This window comes from Myotis brandtii, unplaced genomic scaffold (genome assembly GCF_000412655.1).
Source record: "Myotis brandtii unplaced genomic scaffold, ASM41265v1 scaffold902, whole genome shotgun sequence".
In the NCBI taxonomy this organism is placed as follows: Eukaryota; Metazoa; Chordata; class Mammalia; order Chiroptera; family Vespertilionidae; genus Myotis; species Myotis brandtii.
Genome location: NW_005371709.1, coordinates 992,411 through 1,008,886, shown reverse-complemented (window position 1 = coordinate 1,008,886; position 16,476 = coordinate 992,411). Strand labels below are relative to the sequence as shown.

Genomic DNA, 16,476 nt, shown 5'->3' with positions numbered 1-16,476 from the left:
CGCTGCCGGGAGCGGGCGGGCCTGCCGGGGTTTCTGATCGGCCAGTGGATTGGTCGCAATTTCCCTCGGGGTCCCCTGCGCGACGGGTTCTGCCATTCCGGCTGTAAACACGTGGGAAGGGGTGCCTGAGAAGGGCGTGCAGTGAGAGCTGCCCGGCTCTGGAGCCAGAGGTGTGGGTTCGAGTCCCGGGGCCCCCGTGTATCGTCGTGCGATTGTCTTCAAGTTGGTTAACTTCTCCGAGCCTCACGTTTCGCGTCGCCACTCGAGCATCGCTGTGAGCCCAGCGCCTACCCTGTGCTGACCGCTCCATCACCTGCGGCTGCTGCAGCGGCGGAGGGGGTTCTCCGGAGCCACGCAGCCATCAGGGGCAGAGCTGGCGCCCGGAGTCCCGACTTCCTCCTGTCGCGCCAGGGTAGGAGGCGTGGCAGGTGCAGGGGTTTGGCAGACCCCTCCGTGAGTTCCGGGTTCCTCCAAACCAGCGGTCCTCGGATCCCCTTTCCCTCCTAAAAATTATTGAGGACCGCAAAGACCGTTTTTATATAGGTTAAATCTATTGATACTGACTGTATTTAAAATTAAAACAAAGTTTTAAAATAGTTATTAACTAGAAAATAACCATAATAAACCCATTACATGTTAACGCAAATAACATTTTTTCCCCCCTGAAGAACTGTTTTCCTCAACAAACAAAATGGAATAGTGCCGATGTTTTGTGTTTTTGCAGACCTCTTGACCATCAGGCTTAATGGAATTCTCATGCCTGTGTTCTTATACCTGCTTCTGCATTCAGTCTGACATGTCAGGTAGCCTCCCCAAAACTCCACTTGTGAAAGAATGAAAGTGCAAAAGGCAAATAAAATTTTAATATCATGCAATTTTTCACTGCACAGACCCTGAAAGGATCATCGAAGATTCTAAGATCCCGAAGGCCCCCAGAGCTAGCTGACCTACTGCACTTTGAGAACTGCTCCAAACAAATACCTTTTTCTTTGATCCCCATAAGAACTTTGCTTTGCCTTACTCTGCCTTCTGTCATAGCCTTTTGTGTGCGTCCCCACCCTCTCCTAGCCAAGGCCCTTTCTTGCACGAGGCAAACGGTACCCCTGCAGCATTGTCCAGTTAGATTGACCTGACAGCTGGTCCGGGTGGCTATCAGGAAACTCATAGAATTAATGCAGCTCTGTGGGTTAAGGGCACAGGGTGGCGCTTAACTCTTTCACAGTTTGAGACTGATAGTCTTCTTTTAAATAAATGAGACAGTTGCAACTTGATCTTAGCAGATGATATGTTTTTCTTTTTTTAAAATATGTTTGTTTTTGTTTTTTTTTTATTTCAGGGAAGGAGAGAGAGATAGAAACATCAATGATGAGAGAGAATCATGATGGGCTGCCTCCCGCCCGCCCCCCACTGGGGACCGAGCCCGTAACCCAGGCATGTGCCCTGACCTGGTTCATAGGTCGATGCTCAACTACTGAGCCACTCCAGCCAGGCTAGATTTTTGGTTTTTAAATTAAAAATTGCTTTTAAAAAAATGATAAAAGCAATATTGGGTAGAAGAAAAATCAAGCAATGTAGGAAAGTAAAAACATAGTAAAGGCATTCCAAATCCCAGCACCTAGTTATAGTCATTATCAGTATGTGGTAACCATTCTTTCAGATATTGCATGAAATATGCATTCAGAATTCTTAATTTTTAAAAGTTATGTGTTTAGCTTACAGAAAAAAACGCAAAACTCTATTTTCATCATGCTTTTTAGTGTAGATATGTGACTTTATGAATTTGTAATTATTCAGACTTTAGTAAATGTTTGTTTGACTGTTGTGGACCATGGTAGACACTGTGCTTACTGTTGGTGATAATAAAGATTTCTCACATAAAGACCTTACTTAGGCCCTGGCCAGGTGGCTTAGCTCATTAGAGCATCCTCACAATGTGCCAAGGTTGTGGGTTCGATCCCTGGTCAGGGCACATACAAGAATCAATCAGTGAATGCATGAATAAGTGGAATAACAGATTGATGTTTCTCTTTCTTTCTCTCTCTCTCCCCTCCCCCCTCCTCCCTGTCTAAAATCAATAAGTAAGTTAAAAAATAACCTTTGTGGGGAAAAAGACCTTATTTGTGAACTTTAGATAAAGTAAGAGTGATCAAACACTTATCTACATAAATAATAATAGATAGAAAATCGTGTCTTGAAGAGATACAGTTAGTGTTTTAAAGAAGACCATATAACTTATAAAGAATTATATGAGTTCAGCCCTGACCAGTTTGGCTCAGTGGATAGACTGTCTGCCTGCAGACTGAAGGGTCCCAGGTTCGATTCCAGTCAAGGGCATGTACCTTGGTTGCGGGCACATCCCCAGTAGGGGGTGTGCAGGAGGCAGCTGATCGATGTTTCTAACTCTCTATCCCTCTCCCTTCCTCTCTGTAAAAAATCAATAAAAATATATTTTAAAAAAAGTTATATGAGTTCAAAAAAGGGAGATACAATTTCCTACTTTGGGAGACAGGAAGTATGGAAATATGGTTTGACATGAGTCTTGAAAGAGTTTAGCAGTCAAAGATGGAGCTGGGAGGACTTTGTGGATTGAGGAGATGGCATAAGCAAGAGCAGGAATGAGGATTAGGGACAACTGGAGGCATATAGAGAAAATACCTTGTAGTTAATGAAACTAGTACTTTTTGTACACTTAGTTGGTAGTATCACTTTACATGATTTATCTTCACTACTCTGGGGTAGGTACTGCAATCTACTCTGTTGTACAGACAATTTAGACTAAGTAATTTGTCTAAAGTCATACAAGTTTGGAGGGGGCCAGGATTTAAGGTCCATCCTAGCACTTAAACATATATTCCTTGTAAAGAAGTTTAAACGTATTCTGCAGGCACTCATTGAGAAGCATTGAAAGAATCTGGACCTGGAATGTGATGAGGTCTGTGTTTTAGGAAGATTAATTCGGCATTCAGTAAATATTGTTTTTAGTATAATTTTTTATATGTTAGTGTTCTTATTTCATAGTCCAAAGACATCAGTTTTATAATTAACATGATATTTTATTGCATTCATGGCCCCTTATATACTTATACACTTTACTATATTGGACATTTGAATTTTGGCAGCAAAATATAAAATGATAGTGGTAGATGGGTCTGGATAAATAGTCCCATCATGGTATTGCATTGTTTTTCATGTATTTTAGGAACAGCAAATGGATTTCTCATGGAAGTGTGTGTTGATTCAGTGGAGTCGGCTGTAAATGCAGAAAGAGGAGGTAAGAAAAATTAGAGACTGAATGACAGTTTCCAGTCCTTTTTTAAAAAATACGTTTTTTTATTGATTTTTAGAGAGAGAGGAAGGGAGAGGAATAGAGAGATAGAAACATCGATGGGAGAAAAACATCACCAATTGGCTGCCTCCTGCATGTGCCCAACTGGGGATTAAACCTGCAACCTGGTCATGTGCCCTGACCGGGAATTGAACCAGTGACCTCTTGGATCATGGGTCAACACTCAACCACTGAGCCACACCAGCCGGGCTACAGTCCTTTTAAGAGTCTGAAAATGCATCCTGTGAACTGACCTTGGGAGCCTTTGTGATTAGGAAGGATTCTATTAATTCTTTTGAAAACAACTAAAAAACCTGGAAAATTATGATTTTTTAGTCTTACTCCCTAGTAGTTTACATTTTGAGTTAGTGTCCACAATAGTGCTTACTCATCAACTTCATCTTTTTTTATTGAACTTAGCAAAGATTTAAATTTTTTCAAATTAATTGATTTAAAGATGATTTTAGAGATTTGTTACCATTTTCATTATTAGGACTTCTAGCTAATCTTTTTTTTTTTTTTTTTACCTTAAGATTTCTTTTGCACTGTGAACTGCTTTAATAAGGAAGCATCTCAGGATCAGGAAATTTTTTAGTTTTTTATTATGGAAAACTTCAAACATATATAAAAATAGAGAAAATAGTATAATGAATCCACATGTACCCATTACTTTGCTTCACTCATTTTCAGTACATGACCAATCTTTCATCTCTTTTGAGTGTTGGAGGGGGGTGGAAGGGTGGTGGTGGTGTCTGCAAACTTTTTTGTAAAGAGCAACATAGTTTATATTTTCAACTTTGCTGGCCACATTTGGTCTTTGTTGCATCTTTTTTTTAAAAATATTTTTTAATTAATTAATTAATTTGTTTGTTTGTTTTTTTTAGAGAGAGATCAATTCGTTGTTTCACTTATTTATGCATTCATTAGTTGATTTTTGTATGTGCCCTGAGTAGGGATCCAACCTGCAACGTTGGCATACCCAGACGATGCTCTAACCAACTGACTTACCAGGCCAGGACTGCATCATCTTTGTTTTTAAATATAATCCTTTGAGTCTGACCTGGGTGGCTCAGTGGTTGAGCATCGACCTATGAACTAGGAGGTCACAGTTTGATTCCCAGTTAGGGCACATGTCCAGGTTGTGGGCTCAATCCCCAGTGCAAGCAGTGCAGGAGGCAGTCCATAAAGTAATTATCTCTCTGATCATTGATGTGTCTATCTCTCTCTCCCTCTCCCTTCCTCTCTGAAATCAATAAAAATATATATTTAAACATATCCTTTGAAAATGTAAAAACCATTCTTAATTTGGCAATAAAAAACAATGAAGTACTGGTACATGCTGCAGCACAGATGAATTTTAAAAGATTATTATAAGTGGGAAAACAAATAGTAAAAATAAAACCATGTAGTGTATGATTCCACTTTTATGAAATGTCAAGAATAAGCAAATTTATGGAGACAGAAGTAGATTAGTGGTTGCCTAAGACTGAGGAACATGGAGAGAGAGGAAAGTGACTGCTAATGGGTGGGAGTTTTTTTAGGGGTGGGATTAAAAATGTTGTAAGATTGATTATGGTAATGGTTGCAAAACTTTGTGAGTATGCTAAAAACCATTGAATTATCCACTTTAAATGGGTGCATTGTATGGTATGTGAATTATATGTCAATAAAGATGTTATTTTATTTTTAACTTTTTCAACTTGCAGGCCATAACAAAAATAAACTGTTGACCTTTGGCCTGTGAGCCATAGTAGTTTGCTGACCCCTGATCTATATAACTACCTTCCCTCCTCCACCCTTAGATTATTCTGGAGCAAATATCAGACACCATGTCACTTCATCCTCAAATAATTTAGTATGTATCTTTAAAAGGACAATTTTAAAAAATAATAACCTTAGTATCACTAACATGTCTTAAAACTTTGTTTCTTAATATCATCAAAAATACCCAGTTAGTTTTCAGATTTCTCCTATTAGCTCATACAGTTTTGTTTTGTTTTGTTTTACAGTTCTTTGAGTCAAGACCCAAACATTTTATTTGTTATGTCTTTTGTCTATTTCAATGTTTCTCTTCTTTAATTCTTTTTTTTCCCTTGTAGTTTGTTAATGAAACTGTGGTTTTCATCTTTTAGAATATTTTTTTAAAATATATTTTATTGATTTTTTTACAGAGAGGAAGGGAGAGAGATAGAGAGTTAGAAACATCGATGAGAGAGAAACATCGATCAGCTGCCTCCTGCACATCTCCTACTGGGGATGTGCCCGCAACCCAGGTACATGCCCTTGACCGGAATCGAACCTGGGACCTTTCAGTCCGCAAGCCGACGCTCTATCCACTGAGCCAAACCGGTTTCGGCTAGAATATTTTTGCTGACTGTATATTTAGTATCATTTAATATGTTCCTCAGACTCTTATGCTTCCTGTAAAATTATGGTTAACCCAGAGGCTTAATCAAATTCAGATCTGAGTTTCTTATAGGTACTTTACAGATAACATTGTTATACTACTCTGTGTTACATCAATTAAGAGGATAACATCTTAGTTTCTTCTATTTTGTGATATTAAGATTGATCAATGGATTCAGATATTGTCAGCTTAATCGATTCTTTATAAGGTTGCTTGTTAACTTTCATCTAATAATTTTAGCAGGGTTTGCAGAATGGTACAGTATTAAGGTTAGCATTTGTTTACATTTTATTAGCAGTATACTTCTGTAAAGAAGATTTTCCCTCATCATCTGTTTGGGTATACAAGAAAGGCAGAATAAATACTTGCTTCTTTTCCCTTATTTACTGATTTTTGAGATAATGAGTTTGTTCTCTATTCTTCAGTGAATTTTTTTATCATTATAAACCTAGATTTAGACATATTTGATGTATTTTAACACACTGTAGTTATTCTTTTTGTTGATGCTCAAAAGGTCCCATCTTTGGCTGGTAGGGAGTAGCCTTTTCAAACTAGTTCCTGAGATCTTTTTTTTAAAATATATTTTATTGATTTTCTACAGAGAGGAAGGGAGAGGGATAGAGAGTTAGAAACATCAATCAGCTGCCTCCTGCACACTCCCTACTGGGGATGTGCCCGCAACCCAGGTACATGCCCTTGACCGGAATCGAACCTGGGACCTTTCAGTCTGCAGGCCGACGCTCTATCCACTGAGCCAAACCGGTTTTGGCCCTGAGATCTTTTGACATAACCCATAGTCTGATAGTTATTTAGCTTTCAGTATTTTCCTATTCTTGAGATTACCTTGAGTTAAGCTATTTAAATTAACTATGCTTTTTTAAAGCTTAGAATAATAAAGACTCTCTTGGAAAACATTGTTATTTTCTTATTAGTGAAGAGTCCAGAGTTCCACTATGGTCAATCTAGAAACTTCTTCTTTTTTTAAAACATATTTTTATTGATTTTAGAGAGGAAGGGAGAGGGAGAGGGAGAGAGAGAGATAGAAACATCAATGATGAGAGTCATTGATTGGCTGCCTCCTGCACACCCCCTACTGGGGATTTAGCCTGCAACCAGGCATGTGCCCTTGACCGGAATTGAGCCCGGGACCCTTCAGTCCGCAGGCTGATGCTCTATCCACTGAGCGAAACCAGCTAAGGCTAGAAACTTCTTTATTCTAAGTCTGTTTCTTGTACATGGAGAGACAACACTGTAATACAAAATTTTAAGAGACCTAGTTTAACTTGAGTTAACACTTAAAGTTGACTACCAGTAACATAATGTGAGTTGGAGAATATAGGTGGAATTAAAAATAGACTTTTTCTTTAGTTTTATAATTTGATTTCTCTATTTCTAACACTTTTTGTTCTATATTTGGAAAAAATATTAAGTTTGCTATTTAATAAGAGTTTATTTGGGGCAGTAATTTTTGAGCAATGCTTTGTTTTAACATTCTTTATTGTTTAAAGTATTACATATAGTATTACATATGTCTCCTTTTTCCCCCATTGACCTCTCCCCTGCCACACACCCCACCCCCCGCCCTTACCTCCCTAGTGTCTGTTTCCATTGGTTATGATTATGTGCATGCATACAAGTCCTTTGGTGCCTTTAAAAATATTTTTTAATTTTCAAAATTTTTTGTGCTGAGCAATGCTTTTTTTTTTTTTTAATCACAGGTGCTAGTCGGATTGAATTATGTTCTGGCTTACTGGAAGGAGGAACCACACCCAGCATGGGTAAGTATCCATTTTTTGGGTTCCTGGAGACAATTGATAATTTGTTTCATTGGAATCCTTTACAATGTTACTAACATGTTAACTATGCTATGGATATTGTATTAGTTAGATATGCTTATGGTTGTAAATAAACTTGTCTATCAAAGATGTGATCAAGTAGATTTTTTAGACATTAAAAAGTTGAGATGTAGGTAGCTGCTCTTAATATTGGTTCAGTTGCTGTGCAGTAATATCAACAACCAGAGTTTTCTGTTATCTTTCCATTTTGGCATCCTTAGTTTATTGAGTTTTGTTTTCATTTCTCCCCTTCTGGTCTTTGTGTTGTTGACATACATTTTACTTCTACGTATGTTAAAAATTGCACACTACTTATTATTATTTTCACTGAGGCATTTTATTTGCACACATGCCGTACATCCCTAGAAAAAGAATCCCAGGCTTTTCCCTCCTGTGTGTTTTGGTCTTGCTTCTTCATCATCTGTGAGGCCCACTGATGTTGTCAGTACAATGAAACCAAACTGATGTGCCAGAAGCAGGTTAGTCTGCCATTTTCTAGATCTTGAGTTACACATCAAATCTGGGGTTGATCACTCCACACTTGTTTAACCTGCCCGCAAGGTTCACAACAATTTTCACAACTCTGATATTTTTTAAAGAGTCAGTTATCTGTTAGGATGTGAGGGCAGTCTGGCTGCGACATCTGTTACCCCATTGATCACCACAGGGCTGAACTGGCTGGCTGGGTGGGTGTCCCCTTCCTCCCTCACTGATCCATGCGTGTCCCTCCCGAAGCTGCGTGTGTGTTTGAGTGAAGAGGAGAGGACCGGTCTCTGGTCAAGGGTATAGGAGTAGCTGTGCTCCCCTGCTGGAACCTCCAAACAAGCTCTGGTTGCTTTTAAGATATTTTTTCTTTATTTTTGGTTTGGAGCAATTTGATTATGATGTACCTGAGTGTAGTTTTCTTCATGTTTCTTAGATCTGTACATTTATACTTTTTATCACATTTGGAAAATTTTCAGCTTTCAATGACCTTCACTCCCTCTTTTAGAGACTTCAGTTACACTTATAATTGAATATTTTCAATTGATTAAATTTGTTCTATAATTCACTGATGAACTGCTCTTGTCTTCTTTTTCTCTCTGTTTCATTTTGTATAGATCCTGTTGCTTTGTTTTCAAGTTTACTAAACTTTGCTCTGCAATGTCTTATCACTGTTAATCCCACCTACTGTGTTTTTCATCTTACACATTTTAGTTTTCATCTCTAGAAATTTGAGTCTATAATATCTCCCATGCAGCTTCTTAACATTTTGAATGGAATAAAGTTATAATAGCTATTTTAATGACTTTACTGCTTATTCTAACATCTGTATGAGTTCTAGGTTGGTTTTGTTTGGTTGATTTATTGCCACATGATGTATCTTGTTTTCCTGCTTGGTAATTTAAAAAATATATATTTTTATTGATTTCAGAGAGAGGAAAGAGAGGAAGAGAGAGAGAGAAAAATCAATGATGAGAATCACTGATCGGCAGCCTCCTGCATGCCCCCTACTGGGGATCGAGTCTGCCACCCTGACGTGCCCTGGCTGGGAATCGAACTTCGACCTCCTGGTTCTGGGAACTGACAAGAGCTTTTAAAATGCAGTAACTTCCTTCTGTTTTCTAAGTTGTTCTCTTTTATCTTTGATTTTCTTATTACTTAACTTCTGGGGCTATTTTTTTCTTCTCAGTATCCTCTTTCCTTTTAGGTCCACTTTTCTCTGGTCTCCTCAGTCAACTCTTCCTTTTCTTGTAGAAGTGATACTATCATAAGAGTATATAAAAAAGACCAATAATATTTTTAAAATATATTTTTATTGATTTCAGAGAGGAAGGGAAAGGAAGAGAGAGATGGAGACATCAATGATGAGAGGGAATCATTGATCGGCTCCCTCCTGCACGCCCCCTACTAGGGATCGAGCCCACAACCCCGGGCATGTGCCCTTGACCGGAATCGAACCTGGGACCCTTGAGTCCGCAGGCTGACACTCTATCCACTGAGCCAAACCGGCCAGGGCAAGACCAATAATATTTTATTGACTTCCTTGAGCTTCTAGCTCATATTTGTATTTTAATTAGTCTGATTCCTATTCTTGCAGGTGTCCTTCAAGTAGTGAAGCAATGTGTCCAGATCCCAGTTTTTGTGATGATTCGGCCACGCGGAGGTGATTTTTTATATTCAGATCGTGAAGTTGAGGTAATGAAGGCTGACATTCGTCTTGCCAAGCTTTATGGTGCTGATGGTTTGGTATTTGGGGCATTGACTGAAGATGGACACATTGACAAAGAGCTGTGCACGTCGCTTGTGGGTAAGAATTTATATCTGAGACCGAAAAGCCTCTAATGATGCTTGCATTTTAATATTTCCAATATAGAAAAGCACAATCACAAAGCTGACTTTTCAGGCACTAGTATAAGTTAGTATAAACTATAATAAATAGTCGTTTTTTTAGATGTTTGAGCAGGGGGTATGTGTGGCATAGTCTTCCTGACTCTTTTCTGTAGATCAGGTTTTGCCACATTCCTGAAGAATTAAAGGAAAGTTTACCTTGATTCTTTCAATTATTGCACCAAAAACCACAAAAGCTTTTGCATTTGGTGAGGATGGGGAAATGTGGAGAGGACAGAAGTAAACTATCTATATTATTAGGCCAAGTATTCTTGAAGATTCTCAGAGGATATAATGCTGCCCTTATAGTAGCCAGATTATATAATTTTTATTTAGTGCCTCTAAGAAGTATATGATCATTTTTTAAATATAAAAATCAGAGATTAATGGAAACATAGGACTTTTGAATTTGAAAGGCTGCCATTTTATTATTATTTCAGTTCACTTAGGAGAGGAAGATACATAAAAGTCCCATCTAACATGGGGAATTCTATATATAGTAATCAGTGATGATCTCATCATTCATGTTGTTATGTGACTTTCTTTTATAGCTATGTGCCGTCCTCTGCCAGTCACTTTCCACCGAGGTGAGTCATTTCCATTTTAGAAATTCTATTGAATAGTGCCAGCTTTCTAATTTCACCAAATGCCACAAACTTTGTTTGGAACACAATTCTATAGTGTTACAGTGTTACCAATTGGTTTTTTCTTCTATTTTTTTATTTTAGAGAGAGTGGAAGTGAGAGGGGAGGGAAACATCAATGTGAGAGAGAAACAACAATCAGCTGTCTCCCACACCTGCTCCTACTGGGGATCGAACCAGCAACCTGGGTATGTGCCCTGACCAGGAATTGAACCTGCAACCTTTCGGTGCTCAGCGGATGACTCTCAACCAACTGAGCCACACCAGCCAGGGCCCAATTGGTTTCTTTATACTGATCTTGGGACTAACAGTTGTAAATTTAGAAATGCAGTTTCTAGAATATATGAAGCCTTAGTTTTGAAAAGTTGTTAAAAATAGATGGTGGTGAAGAAAAATAGATGGTGGGGCCCTAGCTGGTTTGGCTCAGCGGATACAGCATCAACCTGCAGAATGAAGAGTCCCAGGTTCAATTCCGGTCAAGGGCACATGCCTGCATTGCGGGCTCGATCCCCAGTAGGGATTGTGCAGGAAGCAGCTAATCAATGATTCTCTCTCATTATTGATGTTTCTATTTCTCTCCCTCTCCCCTCCTCTCTGAAATTAATCTATTTACATATATATATACACACACACATATGTATATATATAGATGGTGGGGGACTATAATAGAGGGAGAGAATAAGCACTGCCTACGAGTACATATACTTGTCACAGCATTCTAAGCAACAATCCTGAGATTCATTTTTATTAGGTTGCCTTAGGTCTTATGCAACCCCCAAAAGAATAAGTTACTGTGACCAGTGAAATGAAATTTACTGCTTGTTAAGGTTGATAAGACTATTTCTGTATCTAGGAGTGAGGTCAGCTTCCCTAGAAGAACATTTGATTCATGGGCAGAGAGGGGGTGGATATATGAAAAAGAACTGGATTCTGTTAGGAAGGAGGAAAGAAGAAATAGATGCTGGATTGTCAATGAACAGATACATGTTCACTACAGTGCGCAAAATTGCTTTATAGTATTGATAACTTATCTACATCAGAATAATTTCTAAAATGTATCTAATTTCATATAAAAGTACTTCCTATCTATAAATCAGAGTTATAATTTCTATACACTTTTCTAAACATTGGTAAAATGAAGGAACATTTCATTTTGCCTTCAGAGGGCACTGCTATTGTACAAGAAAAGAAGGAAGTCTTCAGTCAATCTTTTTTTGACTTGGTAGCATGTTTGAGAAATTGTTGAATGTTTTTCTGACCTTTTGTAGGCATTCAGAGATTAGGATAAGAGTAGATACCAGCACTTGCATCCATTTATATAAACTAGAAATAAAGCAATTATTACCTTGTTTTTCTTTAAATGGGTAATACCACACAAAACTTTTTTTGACATGCTATTTAGCAGTGCTTTTCATTAACTAGCAATAACTAAAAGTGTTAGGTTGCTTAAAAATCAGAACCTTGAGGCTAGTCAAAAAAAGTGTTTGAATATGGCAAGTAATTTTAATTAGTAAACATTTATCTGAAAAACATATAGTTTAAAATTTGATATTGTAAATAATTCAAAATAAACCCATCATATTGAATATATTTTTTTGTTCTTAAACTAAGAAAATCATTTCAGCCCTGGCCAGTTTGGCTCAGTGGATAGAGTATTAACCTGTGGACTGAAGGGTCCTGGGTTCAGTTCTGGTCAAGGGCACATGTCAGGTTGCAGGCTCGATCCCCAGTATAGGGGGCATGCAGGAGGCAACTGATCAATGATTCTCTCTTATCATTGATGTTTCTATCTCTCTCTCCCTCTCCCTCTCCCACTCTGAAATTATATATATATATTTTAATGCAGTTCTCTACTCTATTTTTTTTAAAATCATTTCAAATTTCTGTTCTTTTCCTTCATATCACAAAACTGACTTTTTAGTCATACCTGCAGGCACTTATACTAACCTATTTTATATAAGTTTACTAAACTATTCAATAAGTTTAAAAAATGTTTTCATGTTCTCAAATTTTTATATAGGCTTGGGTTCCACATTTTTCTCACTCATGTATTTAATGAGATAGTATGATAGTGTAATCACTGATGAGAAGATGCTGCCACCAAAAAAGGAAAATAGTAGATTTAGCTGCCTCCATACACTTAATGATGAAAGGAAGGGTCCTAGCACCTAATTCCTCATATATAGAACTTCCATATCATATAACGATACTGAAAACCAAAGCACAAGTAATTTTTCTGTTTGAGGTTTCTAGTACCACTTTACTCTTAGAGGAGGAGAGATGTCTTTTAGAAAGTAAGATGGGAAAGAAACCTCATGCAATCCGTTGTAAACAACTGTCTTTGTACAATGAGCCTGGGGTATGCAGGGTAAATAGATTAGTACAAGCTATTAGTCAATAACGAGAATGTGAACCAAGGTCTTTTTTAGAACTGGTGAGTAATGTTTCATCCTACTTACTCAGTTTGTCTGAAGCCTCAGGCAGACTTTCCCAAATTTGAGTCACTTGCCTATCACATTTATAATTTTACCATACCTGATTGCTTCCTGTGCAAATTTATTTAATAATTTTCTTAAAATAAATCTTAAATAAATTTATTTTAAAGAGAAATTTTTATAAGTAATGAGAAATGGAAAAATTTCACTCTAATCTGCATTTAAGTAAATGCATCTATTCAGATGTGTACCACCTAAATGATCATGCACACCACCAGTTGTATGCAGACTGTGGTGTGCTGGTAAACTGGCTCTTGGGGGAAAAACCCTGATGTAGTATTTGTTGATTTCTGTGGTTTAAATACTCCCCCCTTGCTCTGGCCAGTGTGGCTCAGTTTGTTGAAGCATCACCCTGTATACCAAAAGGTCTAGGGTTCAATTCCCAGTCAGAGCATATACCCAGGTTGCAGGTCGTACAGGAGGGAACCAATTGATGTTTCTCTCTCTAAAATCGATAATAACATAAACTCGGGTGAGGATTTAAAAAAAATACTCCCACCTTAAGTGATTTCCAGCTGCCAATGGATTAACAATCATGCTTACAAAATTTCTGAATATTTAACAATGGACTCCTGCAAGCCAGTACCAGCCAGGTCCAGCATACCACTGTGTATACTAACTAGTATACTACATTTTAATCATCACTGTGTTACTGATATCTGTTCAAAATTCAAATCAATTTTATTTATTTCAGCCTTTGACATGGTTCACGATCCAATGGCAGCGCTAGAGACTCTGTTAACCTTGGGATTTGAACGCGTATTGACCAGTGGCTGTGACAGTTCAGCGCTAGAAGGGCTACCTCTAATAAAGCGACTCATAGATCAGGTACATGCAATTTCTTTTCTTCCTAAGACTGTTGTGGTTCTTCCTATATTCTGCTGTTCAGATGGGTTGTGAAACTAAATATTACTGACTTCAAGTTTACTCTATAGGAAAAAAAAACAAGCATGCAATAATATATTTATATAATTCTTACTTCTTTCACATGAGCTCTTTTAGTAATCAAGGCTCTTAAAATCAGATTATAGACAATGCCTAAGGATCTTTCCTAATTTGGGTAACCAGAGCAAATTTTACTTTTTCTCTGCCATCAGCATTGCATAGTTTTAAGCCATATCTTCTCACTGACTGTCTACGTATACTCAGGGGATCCCATATAAAATTTGAGGTAATTATCATTTTAGGTGAATTCTACAACTAAAACTATATTCTTCTCTCATTACTTTCTTTATATCAAGACTAGAGGCCCGATGCATGAGATTCGTGCACTTGGGGGTGGGGGGGGAGGGTCCTCTCGAAGTCCGCGAGCCCTCAGGGGATGTCTGACTGCCCGGTTAGGCCTGCTCCCCTTAAGCCTGCAGTCAAACATCCTTAGCTCTGCTGCGGAGGCAGGAGAGGCTCCTGCCACTGCCGCTGCACTCGCCAGCGAGGAGCCCGACTTCTGGCTGAGCGGTGCTCCCCCTGTGGGAGCGCACTGGCCACCAGGGGGCAGCTCCTGCATTGAGCATCTCCCTGGTGGTGGTCAGTGTGTGTCATAGCGACAGGTCATTCCGCAGTTTGGTTGATTTGCATATTAGCCTTTTATTATATAGCAGCGGTTCTCAACCTGTGGGTCGTAACCCCTTGACCCTTTCACAGGGGTCGCCTAAGACCATCGGAAAATACATATATAATTACATATTGTTTTTGTGATTAATCACTATGCTTTAATTATGTTCAATTTGTAACAATGAAAATACATCCTGCATATCAGATATTTACATTACGATTCATAACAGTAGCAAAATTACAGTTATGAAGTAGCAACGAAAATAATTTTATGGTTGGGGGTCACCACAACATGAGGAACTGTATTAAAGGGTCGCGGCATTAGGAAGGTTGAGAACCACTGTTATATAGGATAGGAGGAAATACAATATTTTTCTCTTGTATGCCCTGGTGCATTAATTAGCATCGTTTGCAGAGCAGTCAGAAGGTGGCTTTATAATTGGGGGATGCCTATATTTTTCTGACATCAGTATAGAGGCATTCTAATTAGTGAGTATGGACTTTGAGAAGAAAGTGTTCTGGATTTGAGACTTAGGTTTGAGAGTTATTTGCTGTGTAATGTGGAGTAGATCACTAACCTTTAAACCTCTGTTTTCTCCATTGTGAAGTTGAGATAAGTTTAATACTCCTTTTATAGGATTGCTCTGAAGGTTGGTAGAAATAAGATATCTAAAAGCCTTAGCACAGGGCTTGGCATTTAATACACCTTAATACATGTTAGTTTCTATTATTATTACTACTGCTATTTTTAATAATAATATTTAGTGTTCCTGGGTAGACATCTTTTGTATAATCATGAAAATAATTTTTAGGAATTTCACATAAGAATCTGATGTGACTTTGCTAGTCTGGAACTTACTGATTTTACAAATATTTATTAAGTATATAGTAAGTACAGGGCATTTGTATTATGGTCATGACCAAGTGGTGTGCCTGTGTGTGTGTGTGTGTGTGTGTGTGTGTGTGTGGTGAGAGCACCTGAAATCTACTCTTAGCAAATTTTAAATACAGCATTATTAACTGTAGTTATAATATTGTGGGGGAGAAACAAACTCTCCTCTACCCTCAAGGTTCTTCTGGCTGGTCTAATAATCATATAAATATGAGACAGATTAACAAGAGAAAATAATCAAATTTAATACATACATATGTATGGGAACCCCATAAGTTCAGAGGAAGAAAGGGCGCATGAGTATATAGGACATCCTAAGTTAGGGATGCATGATGAGGGCTTCCAAGGGTCATTGCAGGATGATAAGAACAGAGGTTTAGTAAATTGAAGTTTGCCCTACCCTATGGATAGGTCAAAAGAAGTTATCTCTGATAATAGCTTATTATGGGCAAGATCTCTGTTCTTCTAATTAGTTAGAGGGGAGGGAGAGGCAGAAGTTCTCTTAAGCCTGCTGCTAAACTTCAAAGTAAAGCTCAAATTAATTAGCATGCTACTGAGTCACATCTTGGAATGGCTTGTTCTGAACGCCACGCCCCCCCCCAAAATGCTATACATTAGATCTCCAGACTTACACGTCCTCATAACTGCAACTGCCCGTCGACCAACATCTCCCTGTTTCCTCCAGCTCCCTGCCCCTAGTATCCACCATTCTACTCTCCGCTTCTATGTATTCGACCTTTTCAGATTTCATGTGTAAGTGGGATCATGCTAACTTACTTCTTTTTTTATTATTATTATTTTTTTATATATATATTTTATTTTTTACAGAGAGAAAGGGAGAGAGAGAGTTAGAAACATCGATCAGCCGCCTCCTGCACACCTCCCCCTGGGGATGTGCCCGCAACCAAGGTACATGCCCTTGACCGGAATCGAACCTGGAACCTTTCAGTCCGCAGGC

The 16,476-nt window shown here is 38.3% G+C and overlaps 1 protein-coding gene across 1 annotated transcript in view; it reads left to right on the top strand.

Annotated features, from left to right (window-relative positions):
- Positions 1 to 234: 234 nt before the first annotated feature.
- The window catches only part of CUTC (cutC copper transporter), a gene marked incomplete at its 5' end in the record, with an annotated part of 26,254 nt that continues 10,012 nt past the window's right edge, over positions 235 to 16,476 (top strand). The window contains 6 exons of the mRNA XM_005885455.2: positions 235 to 412; positions 3,200 to 3,271; positions 7,451 to 7,510; positions 9,648 to 9,857; positions 10,489 to 10,524; positions 13,770 to 13,903. Of these exons, the coding sequence (XP_005885517.1) occupies positions 235 to 412; positions 3,200 to 3,271; positions 7,451 to 7,510; positions 9,648 to 9,857; positions 10,489 to 10,524; positions 13,770 to 13,903 (690 nt within the window). The remainder of the gene's footprint in view (positions 413 to 3,199; positions 3,272 to 7,450; positions 7,511 to 9,647; positions 9,858 to 10,488; positions 10,525 to 13,769; positions 13,904 to 16,476) is intronic.